We start from the raw sequence: 13,595 nt of genomic DNA on the forward strand, positions 1-13,595 counted from the left end.
GGGATTCGGACAGAAATCCGACAAACAGGGGCTGGATCATGAAAGTGCCGTTGTGGAGGATATTGTGTAGACAGCTCATCCAAGCTTCTAAAACTACACCAGATTCGGTGGTAAATTACTTGATAGTACGTCAAAATGAGTGATCATACCAAAGCGTGACTACGTTGTCTAAATCTTGGATCATTCGCGACCTCTGCCCTCTCGATGCGCTCTATTGCTCTTCCGGTTGATCTATGTATGTAAGCAGAAGGTTACTAGCTGTGACTTATTAGCCAAATCCCAACGCCAAAGATCTATGGACAAACGAAATGTCAATAATGATAGTTGGATCAGATCCCCACTTAAGGTGTGTTTGCAACCAGCACCCCTTTCTGTTAAATATGATAGCTGATCTCATTTGAGACTTACATATTGGAGGCTGTGGATCGGAGCCTGCGGAGACCCACGAGCCTAGTCTTGCGCGAAGGATGTGACGGCCGAGTGCGCGGCCACGTGATCGTTGGTTGTTGGTTGTTGCCAACCACATCCACATCGCGCGTTCGGTCTACCGACACGCTCTTTCTCTTTTTAAGTCCCACCCACCATCTCTGAGTCCACGCATATGTGGACATGCATTGATGCATGTTGTAAGCGTCGGTTCATGATTGCATGGTATGTTATTTCTTGTACCGGCATTTATACAGCTGTCGCTAGGGATCGCCCACCCGCCCGCGAGTGCTGGCTCGCGTCCGGGTGCCCCAGAGCCCCCATCCGGTGCATATGTGCGCCGGATCGCCCAGACCAATCTGGCACCTGGCGATAGAATATATACTGCGCGGTTTCACGACTGCCAGAGCACTGGAGCGTAAGAATGTAGATATATGCTCCGTTTCTCATGTACCATATCGTCTCACCCATGATATACATACTACTTCTTTTCCCTCGTTCGCATCTCTTACTTGTATATGTACGATACATTCTCTAGCTGTATCTACATGGTCTTTACTGTATACAAGTCTGACATATAGAACCTATACGCGCTTAGTTAAGAAACACACTCCAACACTTTCCACACATACTGTATCGGTGGGGATACACAAGGGCACATGTGGAAGAGAACAACTTGGGATCATATCTGATTCGGTACCAGCGACATAAGGGGATACTCATATATTAGCGTGATATGGAAGCATCGGTTGAAATTATCGCGCACCGCATGCTCGCCATACAGACGCTATGGAATACATTTCACGAAGCAGTATTGTCGCTACAGTATTATTCGAGCCGATAAGAGTCGGGTTGGAAGCAAAGGAACGTGCTCAACAGAAGCATCGGCGCAGTCCAGTACAGCATTGACGGGCCCACGGTGTGTGGCCATCTTATCTAAGGGCAAGACCCTGAGCTGTCGTCCTCGAGTATGCTGCCATATCAGGTAGCGAAAATGGTCTTGATGCTCGATTCAGGGTATAGTGCCAAAAGCTGAGAGATGAGTATGGTTCTTCGCCGGGGACATAGCTTAATCTGTCGTGCCAACTAGCCCACCACATGGTCAAGGTCCCCGAGAGCACCGATTTTGGTACTAGGTAACAAAGTTGAAGAGCTGTGTGAGTGTAGATAGAAGCCATTACCAGAAAGCAAGGGGGCTGCTGCGGAACTGCGCTCTAAGGAATAAGTAGGGACGAGATTCAGGTATGTATATATAATATACAATCAGTATGGAGTACATCTATAGCTGGAACATGGATATAGAACACATCATTTGTATGTCGGTAAGGAGTCAGGGTGGCGGTCAGACGGAGAACGGATACACACGTACGGATTTAGAGATCAGGGTCAATGGGTGGCTTTCTGCAAGAACCCCCCCAGTTATGAGATCCCTAAAGCTTCTCCGTTGGATCAGGTCGGATTAGAGCCGACGGAAGAGGCAGTGCAAGGTCCAAGCGCGAAAGGCGTTTCTCTGAAACGGATTTCCGTAAGGAACACCCCTGTGAAATAGAGGCATTGCGTTTAGGGATAAATAATAAATTTTGGTGATAAATGCGTCCGCACCCGGTGATCGTTATATGCGCGGTTTCTACAGCATTTATATTCAATCCGTTTACCCCAGTTATAAAGCTTCGCGCGAAGGCTCAAACCACTCCATTTCGCACTGCCCTGCTGTGGCTGATGGTAGCACCCATCAATTCGAAGCCGAAGTAGACGATGATGAAGAGGACATGTACATCGTTCAAAGATGGCGGCGACGCCGACAACGTGATATGTCAGCGCGTAACAAAAAGCCTCGTCAGGAGCAGTATGTTCTACATCCGGATCGCCTAAACTTTTAACAAGAGTCCTGATATCATTGAGAGGACTCCAAAGTCCTTATGGGAAGCCACACACTGTGAGAGTCGAAGCCCCAGCACACTAAATACGGAATTGTATCAACGACACATGATCACAGCACGATACAATAGAAAATCAAGAAGATGATGGGCGCACCATTCCTTGGAGGTTTATAAAAGGATGAAGGGCCTAGCGAGGTCTTCATTGACCTGTTTGACTAGCGTAACCACTTAGCTCTACCATGGACTCTGAATGGATACTGCAGGTAAGTATGCACAATTAGACGAGTGATACTAGCTTGACCACTACGCAGTGCTTATTTATTGTTTCGATTCACCTACTACCCATCGCTTGGGATTGGATATCAAGGCATTGGAGAAATTTCGAGTGTTCGAAAACCAGTCCGGTCAACTATTTCATATACACTACATCTGCGGCAGGAAACTCGATGGATGCGTATGCTGACGCCAATCGCGTAAGTGAGCGAGGAGGGATGGCAGCCCCGTTCATGTGGTGACTAACTGGAGTGATAGCATACACCCGAAAGCAGACCGAATCCTTCTTTAGGTAACGGAGAAAGTTTAGAAAGCGCGCTAAGCAAATTGAAATTTAATAATGGCTCGGCAATACATAGCTCAAGTAAGGGAAGCTGTTTACTCTGACCTCTCCTCGCCCACTAACTTTGTATGAAACAGGCCTTCAAGAGCTACGCGAGCCAGGAGAGTTCCGCCTCAATCAGTTTCGACGCTCTGGGAATCCGGATGACATCGGAAAGGCAATCGAGTATCAAGATCGAGTGCTAGAAGCTACTCCAGACGGAGGCAAAGACAAACCAACACTACTAGATGCTCCTATAACATCCTACCACGCCCAAGTTCGGCGCCTGGGAAGACCAGTTGATATAGGAAAGATGCGCGACTACGGATTTCAGGCGCTTGCATTAACCTCCACCAATCATTCGCACTTACCGTGTCGGCATACCAATCTGGAGATATCGTATGAAGAAAGATACCAATGCCTGGGTGAGCTTGCTGACCAGGAGAAGGTGAACGAATGCTTCTCTCGTGCACTCGATCTCACCCGTGATGGCCATACACGCTTGCCAAGCCTGTATACCAATTTAGGTTTGTCATACAGCCATCGATATAATCACCTAGGAGAACCGGTCCACCTGGATAAGGCAATCAAATACTTCTCTCGGGCACTCGAAGTCACTCCCGACGGCCATCCAGACTTGCCAGGCCGACATGGCAATCTAGGATTAGCATATAGTTATAGGCATGAACGTCTGGGTGAACTGGCCGACCTGGAGAAGGCAATCAAATGTCAGACTCGTGCGCTTGATCTCACTCCAGAGGGACGTCGGGACCTCCCAAGTAGGCACACGAATCTGGGGTTAGCCTACAAATATCGATACAAACGTCTCAAAAATCCGGCCGACCTAGATAAGGCAATCGAATGTTTGTCTCGTGCACTCGATCTCACTCCTGAAAGCCATCCATCCTTCCCAAGCCAGCATGACACTTTGGGAACTTTATATGCAGTACGATATGAACACCTAGTTGAACTGGCTGACCTTGAGAAGGCAATCAAATGCAGGACTCGGGCGCTCGATCTCACTCCTGATGGCCATCCAGAGTTGCCAGAACGGTATGACAAATTGGGGGTGTCGCACAGGGATCGACATAATCGCCTAGGTGAAGTGGCCGACCTCGAGAAAGCAATCGAATGCGGGAATAATGCACTTAAACTCACTCCTGATGTCGATCCACGCTTACCAGGCTGGTATGTTAATCTGGCGGTCTCGTATATAATTCGACATAAACGCCTGGGCGGATTGGCTGACCTTGAGAAGGCGATTAAACTGAGTGTTCGTGCGCTCGATCTGACTCCTGAAGGCCACCCACACTTGCAAGGCCTGTATTGCAATATAGGGATTTCATACAATGCTAGATATAAACGCATGGGCGAACTGGCCGACCTCGAGAAGGCGATCGAGTGCAATACTCGTGCACTCGATCTCACTCCCGACGGCCATCCATACTTGCCAGACCTACACTCCAACTTGGGGACGTCTTACAACGATCGATGTAGACGTCTCGGTGAACTATCTGACCTGGAGAAGGCAATCAAGTGCCAGACTCGCGCACTAGATCTCACTCCCGACGGCCATCCACACTTGCCACTCCGGCATGCCTATCTAGGGTTGTCGTACAACGATCGATATAATCGCCTGGGAGACCCAGCTGACCTTGAGAAAGCAATTCAATGTCACACTCTTGCACTCAATCTCACCTCTGACGGTCATCCAGACTTGCCAGACCTGCACTCTAACCTGGGGACGTCTTACAGCAGTCGATATGACCGCCTGGGCGACCCAGCTGACCTTGAGAAAGCAGCCGAATGCAAGACTCGCGCACTAAACCTCACTCCTGATGGCCACCCAGACTTACGAAACCGGTATGCCAATCTAGGGACGTCTTGCATCCGTCGATATGATCGCCTAGGTGAACTGGCCGACCTTCAGAAGGGGATCGAATACCAGACTCGTGCAATCAATCTCACCCCCGACAGCCATCCAGACTTGCCAGACCTGTACTCCAATCTAGGGACGTCGTACAATGATCGACATAATCACCTGGGAGACCCAGCTGACCTTGAGAAAGCAATTCAATGTCACACTCTTGCGCTCGATCTCACTCCTGAAGGCCATTCACGGTTGCGAAACCGGCATAGCAATCTAGGGATTTCGTACACTGATCAATATCAACGCTCAGGAGAACTGACTGGCCTCGAGAAGGCAATCGAATACAAGATTCGTGCGCTCAATCTCACTCCCGACGGCCATCCAGACTTGTCAAGCCAGCATACCAATCTAGGAGTTTCGTACATGCGTCGATATGAGCGCTTAGGAGAGCCAGCTGACCTTAAGAAGATGATTGAAAATACTACTCTCGGAATTGTCCTTACTCCTAAGGGTCACCCGGACTTACCCATCTTTCATCATAACTTTGCGATATCTTCTTTTTACCTTCATCAGCATTCGAATGATCCTTCCCACTTAGCCATCTCTCTTAGTTCCTTTCGCGAATCCTCCGAGCTCCTCACCGGGGCACCACGTACCATCTTTAAAAATGCTCTCAGCTGGGCGAATCTTGCATCCAATCATAGCTACCTCAACCCTATTGAAGCATTTCGCACCACGGTTGATCTACTTCCCCACTTCATTTGGCTAGGAGCCACAGCCAGTCAACGATATCAGGATCTGTCTTTAGCGGACAATCTGGCGGTGCGGGCCGCATGTGCTGCCATCCAGTCTTCCGAATACACCCTAGCAGTCGAGTGGCTCGATCATGCACGATGCGTGGTATGGAACCAGAGTCTGATGCTCCGCACCCCTCTGGACGCCCTGCAACTGTCTCACCCAAACCTTGCTACCCGACTTCAGTCTACCTCCATTCAGCTTCATCATATGAACTCAACAACTCCGCTACCCAGTGCTGGCCCATCTAGTGCACATACACCAGAGCGTCGCCATCGTCTAGCCAGGGAGTACAACGAGCTTCTAGAACAGGTACGCGAGCAGCCTGGCTTTGAACACTTTCTTCGGCCCACCACACTCGATGCCTTGCTCCGCGCTGCCCGATACGGCCCTATCATTATTATCAACTGCTATGAAGATCACTGTGACGTACTTTGCATACTACCTGGACGAGATCTTGTCGAACATCTCAACCTCCCTAACTGCACTCAACAGAAGGCACAGAGTGCCCGTGCAGAGATAGAAAGACTACTACGAAGCAGAGGCATTCGAGAGCACGAGATCAGGATGAAGTTTCGTCGGGTGGGTGAAACAGAACCAAACGTTGGACCTGTGCTTGCTGCACTCTGGTACGATGTGGTCAGGCCGGTGCTCGACCATCTAGGCTACATAGTACGTCCAGCTTCATTCCATATTTACATATCTATAACTGTGTATCTATAGAACAATGATCCGGTCAGCCATCTCCCGCACATCACTTGGTGCCCCACGGGCGTCATGTCCTTCCTGCCACTACACGCGGCAGGGGACTATGACCAACCACGATCAAGAGTGTTCGACTATGTCATATCTTCATACACCCCGACACTTGCTGCTATGTTTGTCCCCACTCCTACTATAATCGATCGTGCTCCCAAGGTACTTGCCATAGGTCAAGCGGCCACGCCCAAATGCAGCCCGTTGCCTGGCACCGCCAGGGAGCTCGCGTTTCTCAAAACTCACACAGAAGGGAGAGCCGAGTATTCGCAGCTTATAGATAGCGAAGCGACTACCAAGGCTGTGCTAGATGCTATGGACCAGCACGACTGGGTCCATCTTGCTTGCCACGCTCAGCAAAACGCCATTGATCCAACGAAGAGCGGATTCTACCTGCACGACGGCACCCTCGACCTTTCTGCCATCAACCAACGATCATTCAGGGGCAAGGGACTCGCATTCTTGTCCGCCTGCCAGACTGCCAGAGGCGATGAGAGACTACCTGACGAAGTGATACATTTGGCATCGGGAATGTTGATGGCGGGATACCCGAGTGTGATCGGGACAATGTGGTCGGTAGTGGACGAAGATGCCCCGTTTGTGGCGGACAAGGTGTATGCCCAGCTGATGCAGGATGGCAAAGTAGGAAACGGAGAGGCAGGGAAGGCGCTGCACTATGCTGTCGCAGAGCTGCGTGATCAAATAGGAGAAAAGGAGTTTGCTCGGTGGATCCCGTATATCCATATGGGCTCATGAGAAGAGGAGTTGTCGTTGCTGCGAAGTTTAGGGAATACTGAACGTTCTTACACCAGCTCGCTCACGTTGGTTGTCTTGTGGTGGATACATGTTATCAGTTCATTGTCTCATTGAATGTGAAATACTTTAGGGAACTCTTCCTTTCGTGTTCTTGCTCGTGTATACTCGCCCACAGATACTGCATACACTGTACAAGGTTAAAATACTGAAAATAAGAATGTGTATTTAAGTAGGAATTGAACTGTAATCAAGGCCAATATATGCTAACTTTAAATATCAATTCTCCCTTGGTCTGATTCGTACTGAGGAAAGCATACTGACGTTGTAGTTTTCGGACCAAGTTATACTGAAAAAAGATGACTTTTACTGACATACTGATTTTCAAGATCTTATCGCGCCGTAGTGATAATCACAGCAAGTATCTTCGACTAGTCTATTGAACCGTAATATAAAGCCAACCACCATATAACTTCTGGTGAGAAGCGTATATACTACCTTAGGATTCTTGTAATACCACCGACCACAAGTAAAGAAATGTCACAATTGGTCAAGTAAAATTGGCGGAATGGAGGACCATGTGCATGTTAGAAAATATCGTAGTATCAGAGTACTGTAATTGCCTCTGGGCAATTATTGAAGACTAGAAATAACATTGTGCAGCCCAGAAGCTGCATTCGTACCATAGCGGGTGTTAGCAACTCGAGATTATTGAGAAATGCATTGTGCTCGTGAATCGGAGAGTGATATGGAGAATTATGGATCAATTATTATGTGTGTTATATTTTCAAGTGAATGAGAACGTGTGAACTGCCTATTCGGCCCGAATCCACATCGTTCATATTGTCCATGAGTTCCAATATGTTCGCCACCGTGAAGACTGCTCAGCAGCTTTGAATACATTCAGCCAGCTCTCCCCGTGAAGAATACTGGAAGCAAGTTCTTTCATCACAGGGGTACCCAGTGGCACCGCGTGGCTTGATTAAAATCAAACCCCGGTGTGGGCACATGGATCATCTCGAGCTCATACCTGGATCATTTGTCAATTCCACGCACGTCTCACGCCACAGCAGTTTATCCGGCGCATGCGAAGAAAAATGTTACAGCATGTTTTGTATAGTACAAGAACAAACAAGAATCCCAGAAAGACTGCCACACATCATACATCGTTCACTTCCTCAGTACATCTACCTCCACATGCTCTAAGCTTCCGCTTCCCTTCTCATGATGGGCCCCTTCAATCATATCGGCTTGAGTGCGTGTACCGAGTTCGCGGACGGCGTCGTCACCATCGAATAGCGCAGCGGTTTCTTCGAGCGAGCGGCCCTTGGTCTCGACTGCGAAGAAGTAGATGTATGCAAGCTCGACTACGAGCCAGACAGTGTACACTAGGTAGTCTATCCAACATTACATATCAGATACATGCTCCGTATATTGAATCTTATAGTACTCACACTTCCACTGCAAGGCGTCCAAAGCGATGGGGTTAGTGTACTGGTTGAAGATGATAGCGGCCAATACGGTGAGGTTCATCAGCGCCAGACCCTTGGCGCGCAAGAAGAACGGCAGAATCTCGACCGTGTAAGATACAAGGAGAGGAGTGTATGCGATGGCGTAGAAGCCGTTGAACACAAAGATGAATGCCAGTACACCGTGTCCAGCATGGGCATTGCCGGTCTTGGCGAATGTAGCGGAACAGGCGGTGAGTAGGGAGTAGCCAATCAGCATGCCTGCGTTGGAGATCAGGAACAAACGGCGACGGCCAGCGCGTTCGACAAAGAAGGACGAGGTGATTGCGATCGCAACTAGACAACGATCCTCATTTAGCATCAATTTCATTTGGCTGAAGTGATCGAAGACCTACAATTGTAAATGGCAATGACACCGTTGATCAATGTCTGGTCATCAGCCTTGGTGATCCCAATACCGTTCAGGACACGCTCAAGGTAGTACGAGATCAGACCGTTGCCAGACCATTGCGAGAACAGAGCAATAGCCCTATCCCAAAATAGTTAGTATTGACAGCTCCAAAAATAACACGTAGACTGAAATACTGACATGATGATGCGCATACGCCTACGGTTTCCAGGGGTGCGGAACAAGTCGAGCCAACTAGCTTGAGCAGCTTGGCTTTCAAGGGCCAATGCCTCTTTGATTTCGTTAAACTCGAATGCAACCAATGGGTCGTCTTCGCGACCACCAGCGTGCCATTTGACGAGAATCTGGCGGGCCCTTTCGTCTTTACCCTTGGAGATGAGCCAGCGGGGGGATTCAGGGAGGAACCAGATGAAGAGGAACTGGATGACAGAGGATAAACCTTGGAGAGCGGACGGGATGCGCCATGACCAGCTGTTGGGAATGCGGAAGGTACCGAAAGTGGACCAGGCAGCAACGATAGAACCAGAGAACCAGAGAGAGTTGTAGAGGGAGGTGAGGGCGGCGCGGTGAGTAGGGTAGGCAACTTCAGAAACGAGCAAGGGGGAGGCCATTTGAGCCTGTTCATTAAAACCGTCGTCAGCAATCCCCCAACTTCTACATCGCCCTCGTATAAACTCACAAAAGTTGTGCCAAAGCCGATCAAGAAACGCGAACCGACAAACATGCCGAGGTTCTGAGTCGCGGTTTGGAGGATAGCAGCGATGAGGACGAGAGCGCTGCCGAACAAGATACCGGTCTTGCGGCCAAAGATATCAGAGACGTAGGGTGCGAATGGAGTAGCAGCCAATGCGCTGAAATTAAAGTGAGAAAAAGATGTAAAGCTTGGATGCTCAGTTTGAGCTCACCCAATTGACTGAATGGCGTTGAATAAACCGAGGTCCTCGGAACTAGGATAACCAAAGTATTGTTTCCATTGCTCTACGGACTGCAATCCATTCATCATACTTCCGTCTACCCCCAAAATCAGAATAGGCTCGATCTCTGACAGGCGCGAGACTCACCAAATCCATTGGCGTAGGACGTAACGAGCGGAACGAGCAAGAGGATGTTCAACCAAAAAATGTGCGAGTGCTGCCACCATCTGCCTGTGAACAGCAGAGCGGGGTCAAGGGTCACGTTCGCCTGAGCGCCAGCTACGGGGGGAGCCATGGGTGGTAGGTGGATGCTTAGACGGAGCCCCACAGCGTAGCATTTAAATATAACGATTGACATGCTTACATGCTCAAGCCCTCCGAAGTTTCCCCACGGCTTCCCCGGCCCAGCCCTTCTTAGCGGTACTCCCGGGACGCAAATTTAGAACTTTACGATAGTGCTTCTTGGCAAAGTGACATGGGTTCCATATTCTGCTTCTGTCTATGATACAAATGACGACATGCAATATAATGTCCAAATACGAGTCCGAGCTCAGTCTATTAAAGTGTCCATATTGTTTATTTCTTCACAGCAGTTGCGACCGAACGAATTGTCGAAGTGACCATTCTTGGTACACCCCAGCGGAAGGTCTTCCTCGTGGCCATGCTTAGAGAACCTGTAGACGTGCCTGTGCTCAATAAGGTAGGCGAGGGCATGTTCGGGGAATCTCCATTAATTGCAAAAGTACTAGACGGCGTATCTGCGGACCGTTCCAACGTCCTACTCAGGGATACCCCTCCGTTATACGCTGTCGGTATAGGGGAACTTGCCACGGTATTAGATGTTAGGGGTATGAGCAAAGGATGACCATCTTCGGATGAATGGCTGGAAAACGAGTCGCCCGATAATGTCGCAACGTGGTTGGTCGGTTGTGCCAATGCCATGGACGAGCTCATACCGCCAATCATTTGAGCAACCGACTGGGCCCGAGTCGGCATAGGAGCCGGGCTTTCCGAAATTGAGACCATGCTGAAAGACTTGAGTGTAACCATACTAGCCGATCTTGATACACCGATGGTTTCATGACTGGGTACCCTCAGCCGAGTCGCGGGCGGCACGTACATAGGTGACGTAGGAATTGGTACACCTTCGGATAACACAGGAACTCTACTCCCGTCAGCAACATTGCTTCCAAGTTCACTGGATAACCTTGTAGACTTCGACTCCCACCGTCTCCAGGTAGACAGTATTCCTGCGTCCTCGAGCGTGGGTCCCGGAGAAATCGTAACTCGAGCCTCGGTTGCGGTTGGCTTGGGACTAAGGAACTCGGTGGTCGTGGGTATTTCCAACTTGGCACTGGGCTGAGGCAAATTCGTAGGAACCAACTCGCCAGTCATTCGGTCCACCATGGATCGACCGCTCTCAGTCGCGCTCCAGCTCCTCGTTCTCGACTCTATAGCCGAAGTCGTGCCCGAAATGGTCTGGGATCCATGGTGTTCATCCGAGTTTCCACGTCCATCAAACTCGCCGCTTCCCTTAGGAAGGACTCCATCATCCATTTCTAAAGGCACACCCGGCGCTGGTGCTCCATCGATCCCGGGCCGACCCATTGCCCCAGCTCCAAAACCTTCCAGAGGCTCGAATGCCCCAATTTCATCAGGCTCAGACACAAGAATATGAGGAACCAATTCGGCTGAAGCGACAAGTGGATCAAGAGGAGCGAGCGACTCGATTGGCTCTGCCAGAACATTTGTCACGGCCACAGGCTGCACGCTTGAAAGGGAAATCGAGGTTGGTTTCACGCGTTGACTGGGTACTACAGAGCTAACCGAAAGAACCGCCGAGCTCATTGGAGTCGCCAAATCGGTAACCGGTAGGGCCGGAGTCGCCAGCGGGACCTCGGAACCGAGAGGAATAGGGACGCTACCGGCCAGGTTCGGTGCGGGGGAGCCAGAAGGCGCATTCGACGACAATAGACCGATAGGGAGTCCAGGAGCCGCTTGGGCCAGAGCACCAGGGACCTGAGGAACCGCACCCGTGCCACCGGGGACTTGAGGAACCATACCTGAGACTTGAGGAATCATGCCGGGAGTCTGACCGATCGCTCCAGGAACTTGGGGGATGGCGGCAGGAAGCTGAAGAGCTCCGGAGACCCAAGAAACCACTGCATCGGGCGAAGAACCAGGTATCGGCGGCATGGCGACGTTGGGAGATGCGGCAAGGCCAGGAACCAAAGACGGAGGAGCAAGTTTATTCGGATCCGGAAGCGGTACGACACCAGGCACTTGTGTTAAGCTGTTGGTTACTTGGGAGGCGAATCCTGAGACTTGCGGCACGGCTCCTTGAACTGACGGAAGAGCTCCAGCAAGTGGTGGGATCCCCCCAACGATCTGAGAGGGGTTTCCAAGATTTTGAGTCAAAGTGCCAGCGACTTGGGACACTGCGGGAGGGGATCCAAGCGTTGATGAAAGAATGTCGTTGGAAGCATCGCCAGATACAATATTCGGAATGATAGGAATGACGTTGTCGACCACAGGTGAAGGAACCACGCCAGGAATCGCGCCAGAGAGCAAGGAAGGGTCAAACCCATTGGGTAATGGGACCCCACCTAAGATAGGGGTATTCGGTGGCGCGACTCCAGTGTTGGCAAGTAGCCCTCCAGAACCAACTATCGGCAAAAATGAGTCGATAGTACCATGGGCTCCCGAAAGCGGCCCAACGGGAGCCATACGAGGACGAATGAATTCGGCTTCCCGTTGAGTGCCGCTGGTACTCGTTCCGAGCCCAAGCGGATCAATAGTGCGACTCGGTCTCTCATCCTTTCGGTGCTTGATCGACCTCGAACGACCTGGACACATTCATTGTCAGCAACTCGGTCCAAAAGGGGAATAGGGGACAACTCACGAAGAGAGCGGCGTCGACCGGCTATCCTCGATGTTGGGGGAGAAGCCATCGTCGGCATAACCGGTGAATCGGTAACATGCATCTGTGGCGAATCTTACAGGGGTGATATCGAGTCAGAATTAGCCCCATTCCCAAACCAAGTCGACTTACTGCCAAAGTATCCCGCTCCTAGATTAGGGGAGAGTGAATCATTGTCCATTGTCGGGGCTGCATTGACAAACACAGGCGAAGACAAGATGCTTGGAGAGGATAGCGCAATAGACGCAAGTGCAATGTTCGCAGGTGACGAGAACTTCATGTTGGCTTGTTGGAGTCGAGCAGTGGCCCAGGTCGGTGGTGGTCGAGCACAGGTTCGGGCCGCTCCTCTCACGGCTTAAATACAGAGCATCCAATTGAGGTTGACCCCTAACCTGAGTCTGGGCCAGATTTTCGAACAAGTAAATAGGGGGAGTGCCCCTATCATATGAGTTCTTTCATTAACAATACGTATCATGTGTAGAATTACGAACGAATCGATACTGGCGGAGTGGTAGTTTTTCCCAGATATTTGAAGGTTCCGAGGCCATTTCGTCCTCGAATATTGTGACCGGGCAGAATCACAGTCGACGTGTACGAGTTGCGTAGATCAAACCAATTTAACAGTCAAATTTGCAAATTACTCTTCCCTGAATACGATCACATGATGTGGAGGTGGCAACAATCTCCCCCGCATTCCTGCATAACACTCCAAAGCTTAGCAGATTACGTGAGATATTTATAGACTGGCTTTAAAATATTCAGGTTAGACATAGTTGTTCCGGCTACTCTAATATTTTATCTGATCCTT

General features: G+C 50.1%; 3 protein-coding genes across 3 annotated transcripts; 1 reads left to right on the forward strand and 2 right to left on the reverse strand.

Moving 5' to 3' along the window:
* Positions 1–2,545: 2,545 nt before the first annotated feature.
* On the forward strand, positions 2,546–7,078 carry RhiXN_09591 (CHAT domain protein; the record flags this gene model as incomplete). The annotated part of the gene is made up of 5 exons (XM_043329407.1): positions 2,546–2,569; positions 2,618–2,779; positions 2,838–2,943; positions 3,000–6,238; positions 6,290–7,078. The coding sequence occupies 5 exons, from the start codon at positions 2,546–2,548 to the stop codon at positions 7,076–7,078; spliced, it is 4,320 nt and encodes a 1,439-aa protein (XP_043182241.1).
* A 1,167-nt stretch (positions 7,079–8,245) lies between these two features.
* On the reverse strand, positions 8,246–10,162 carry RhiXN_09592 (Sugar (and other) transporter; the record flags this gene model as incomplete). The annotated part of the gene is made up of 7 exons (XM_043329408.1): positions 8,246–8,472; positions 8,530–8,880; positions 8,940–9,073; positions 9,134–9,570; positions 9,633–9,804; positions 9,859–9,964; positions 10,015–10,162. The coding sequence occupies 7 exons, from the start codon at positions 10,160–10,162 to the stop codon at positions 8,246–8,248; spliced, it is 1,575 nt and encodes a 524-aa protein (XP_043182242.1).
* A 281-nt stretch (positions 10,163–10,443) lies between these two features.
* On the reverse strand, positions 10,444–13,067 carry RhiXN_09593 (mucin 2, oligomeric mucus/gel-forming; the record flags this gene model as incomplete). The annotated part of the gene is made up of 3 exons (XM_043329409.1): positions 10,444–12,713; positions 12,770–12,862; positions 12,920–13,067. The coding sequence occupies 3 exons, from the start codon at positions 13,065–13,067 to the stop codon at positions 10,444–10,446; spliced, it is 2,511 nt and encodes an 836-aa protein (XP_043182243.1).
* Positions 13,068–13,595: the final 528 nt, after the last annotated feature.

This window comes from Rhizoctonia solani, chromosome 8 (assembly GCF_016906535.1).
Source record: "Rhizoctonia solani chromosome 8, complete sequence".
NCBI lineage: Eukaryota > Fungi > Basidiomycota > Agaricomycetes > Cantharellales > Ceratobasidiaceae > Rhizoctonia > Rhizoctonia solani.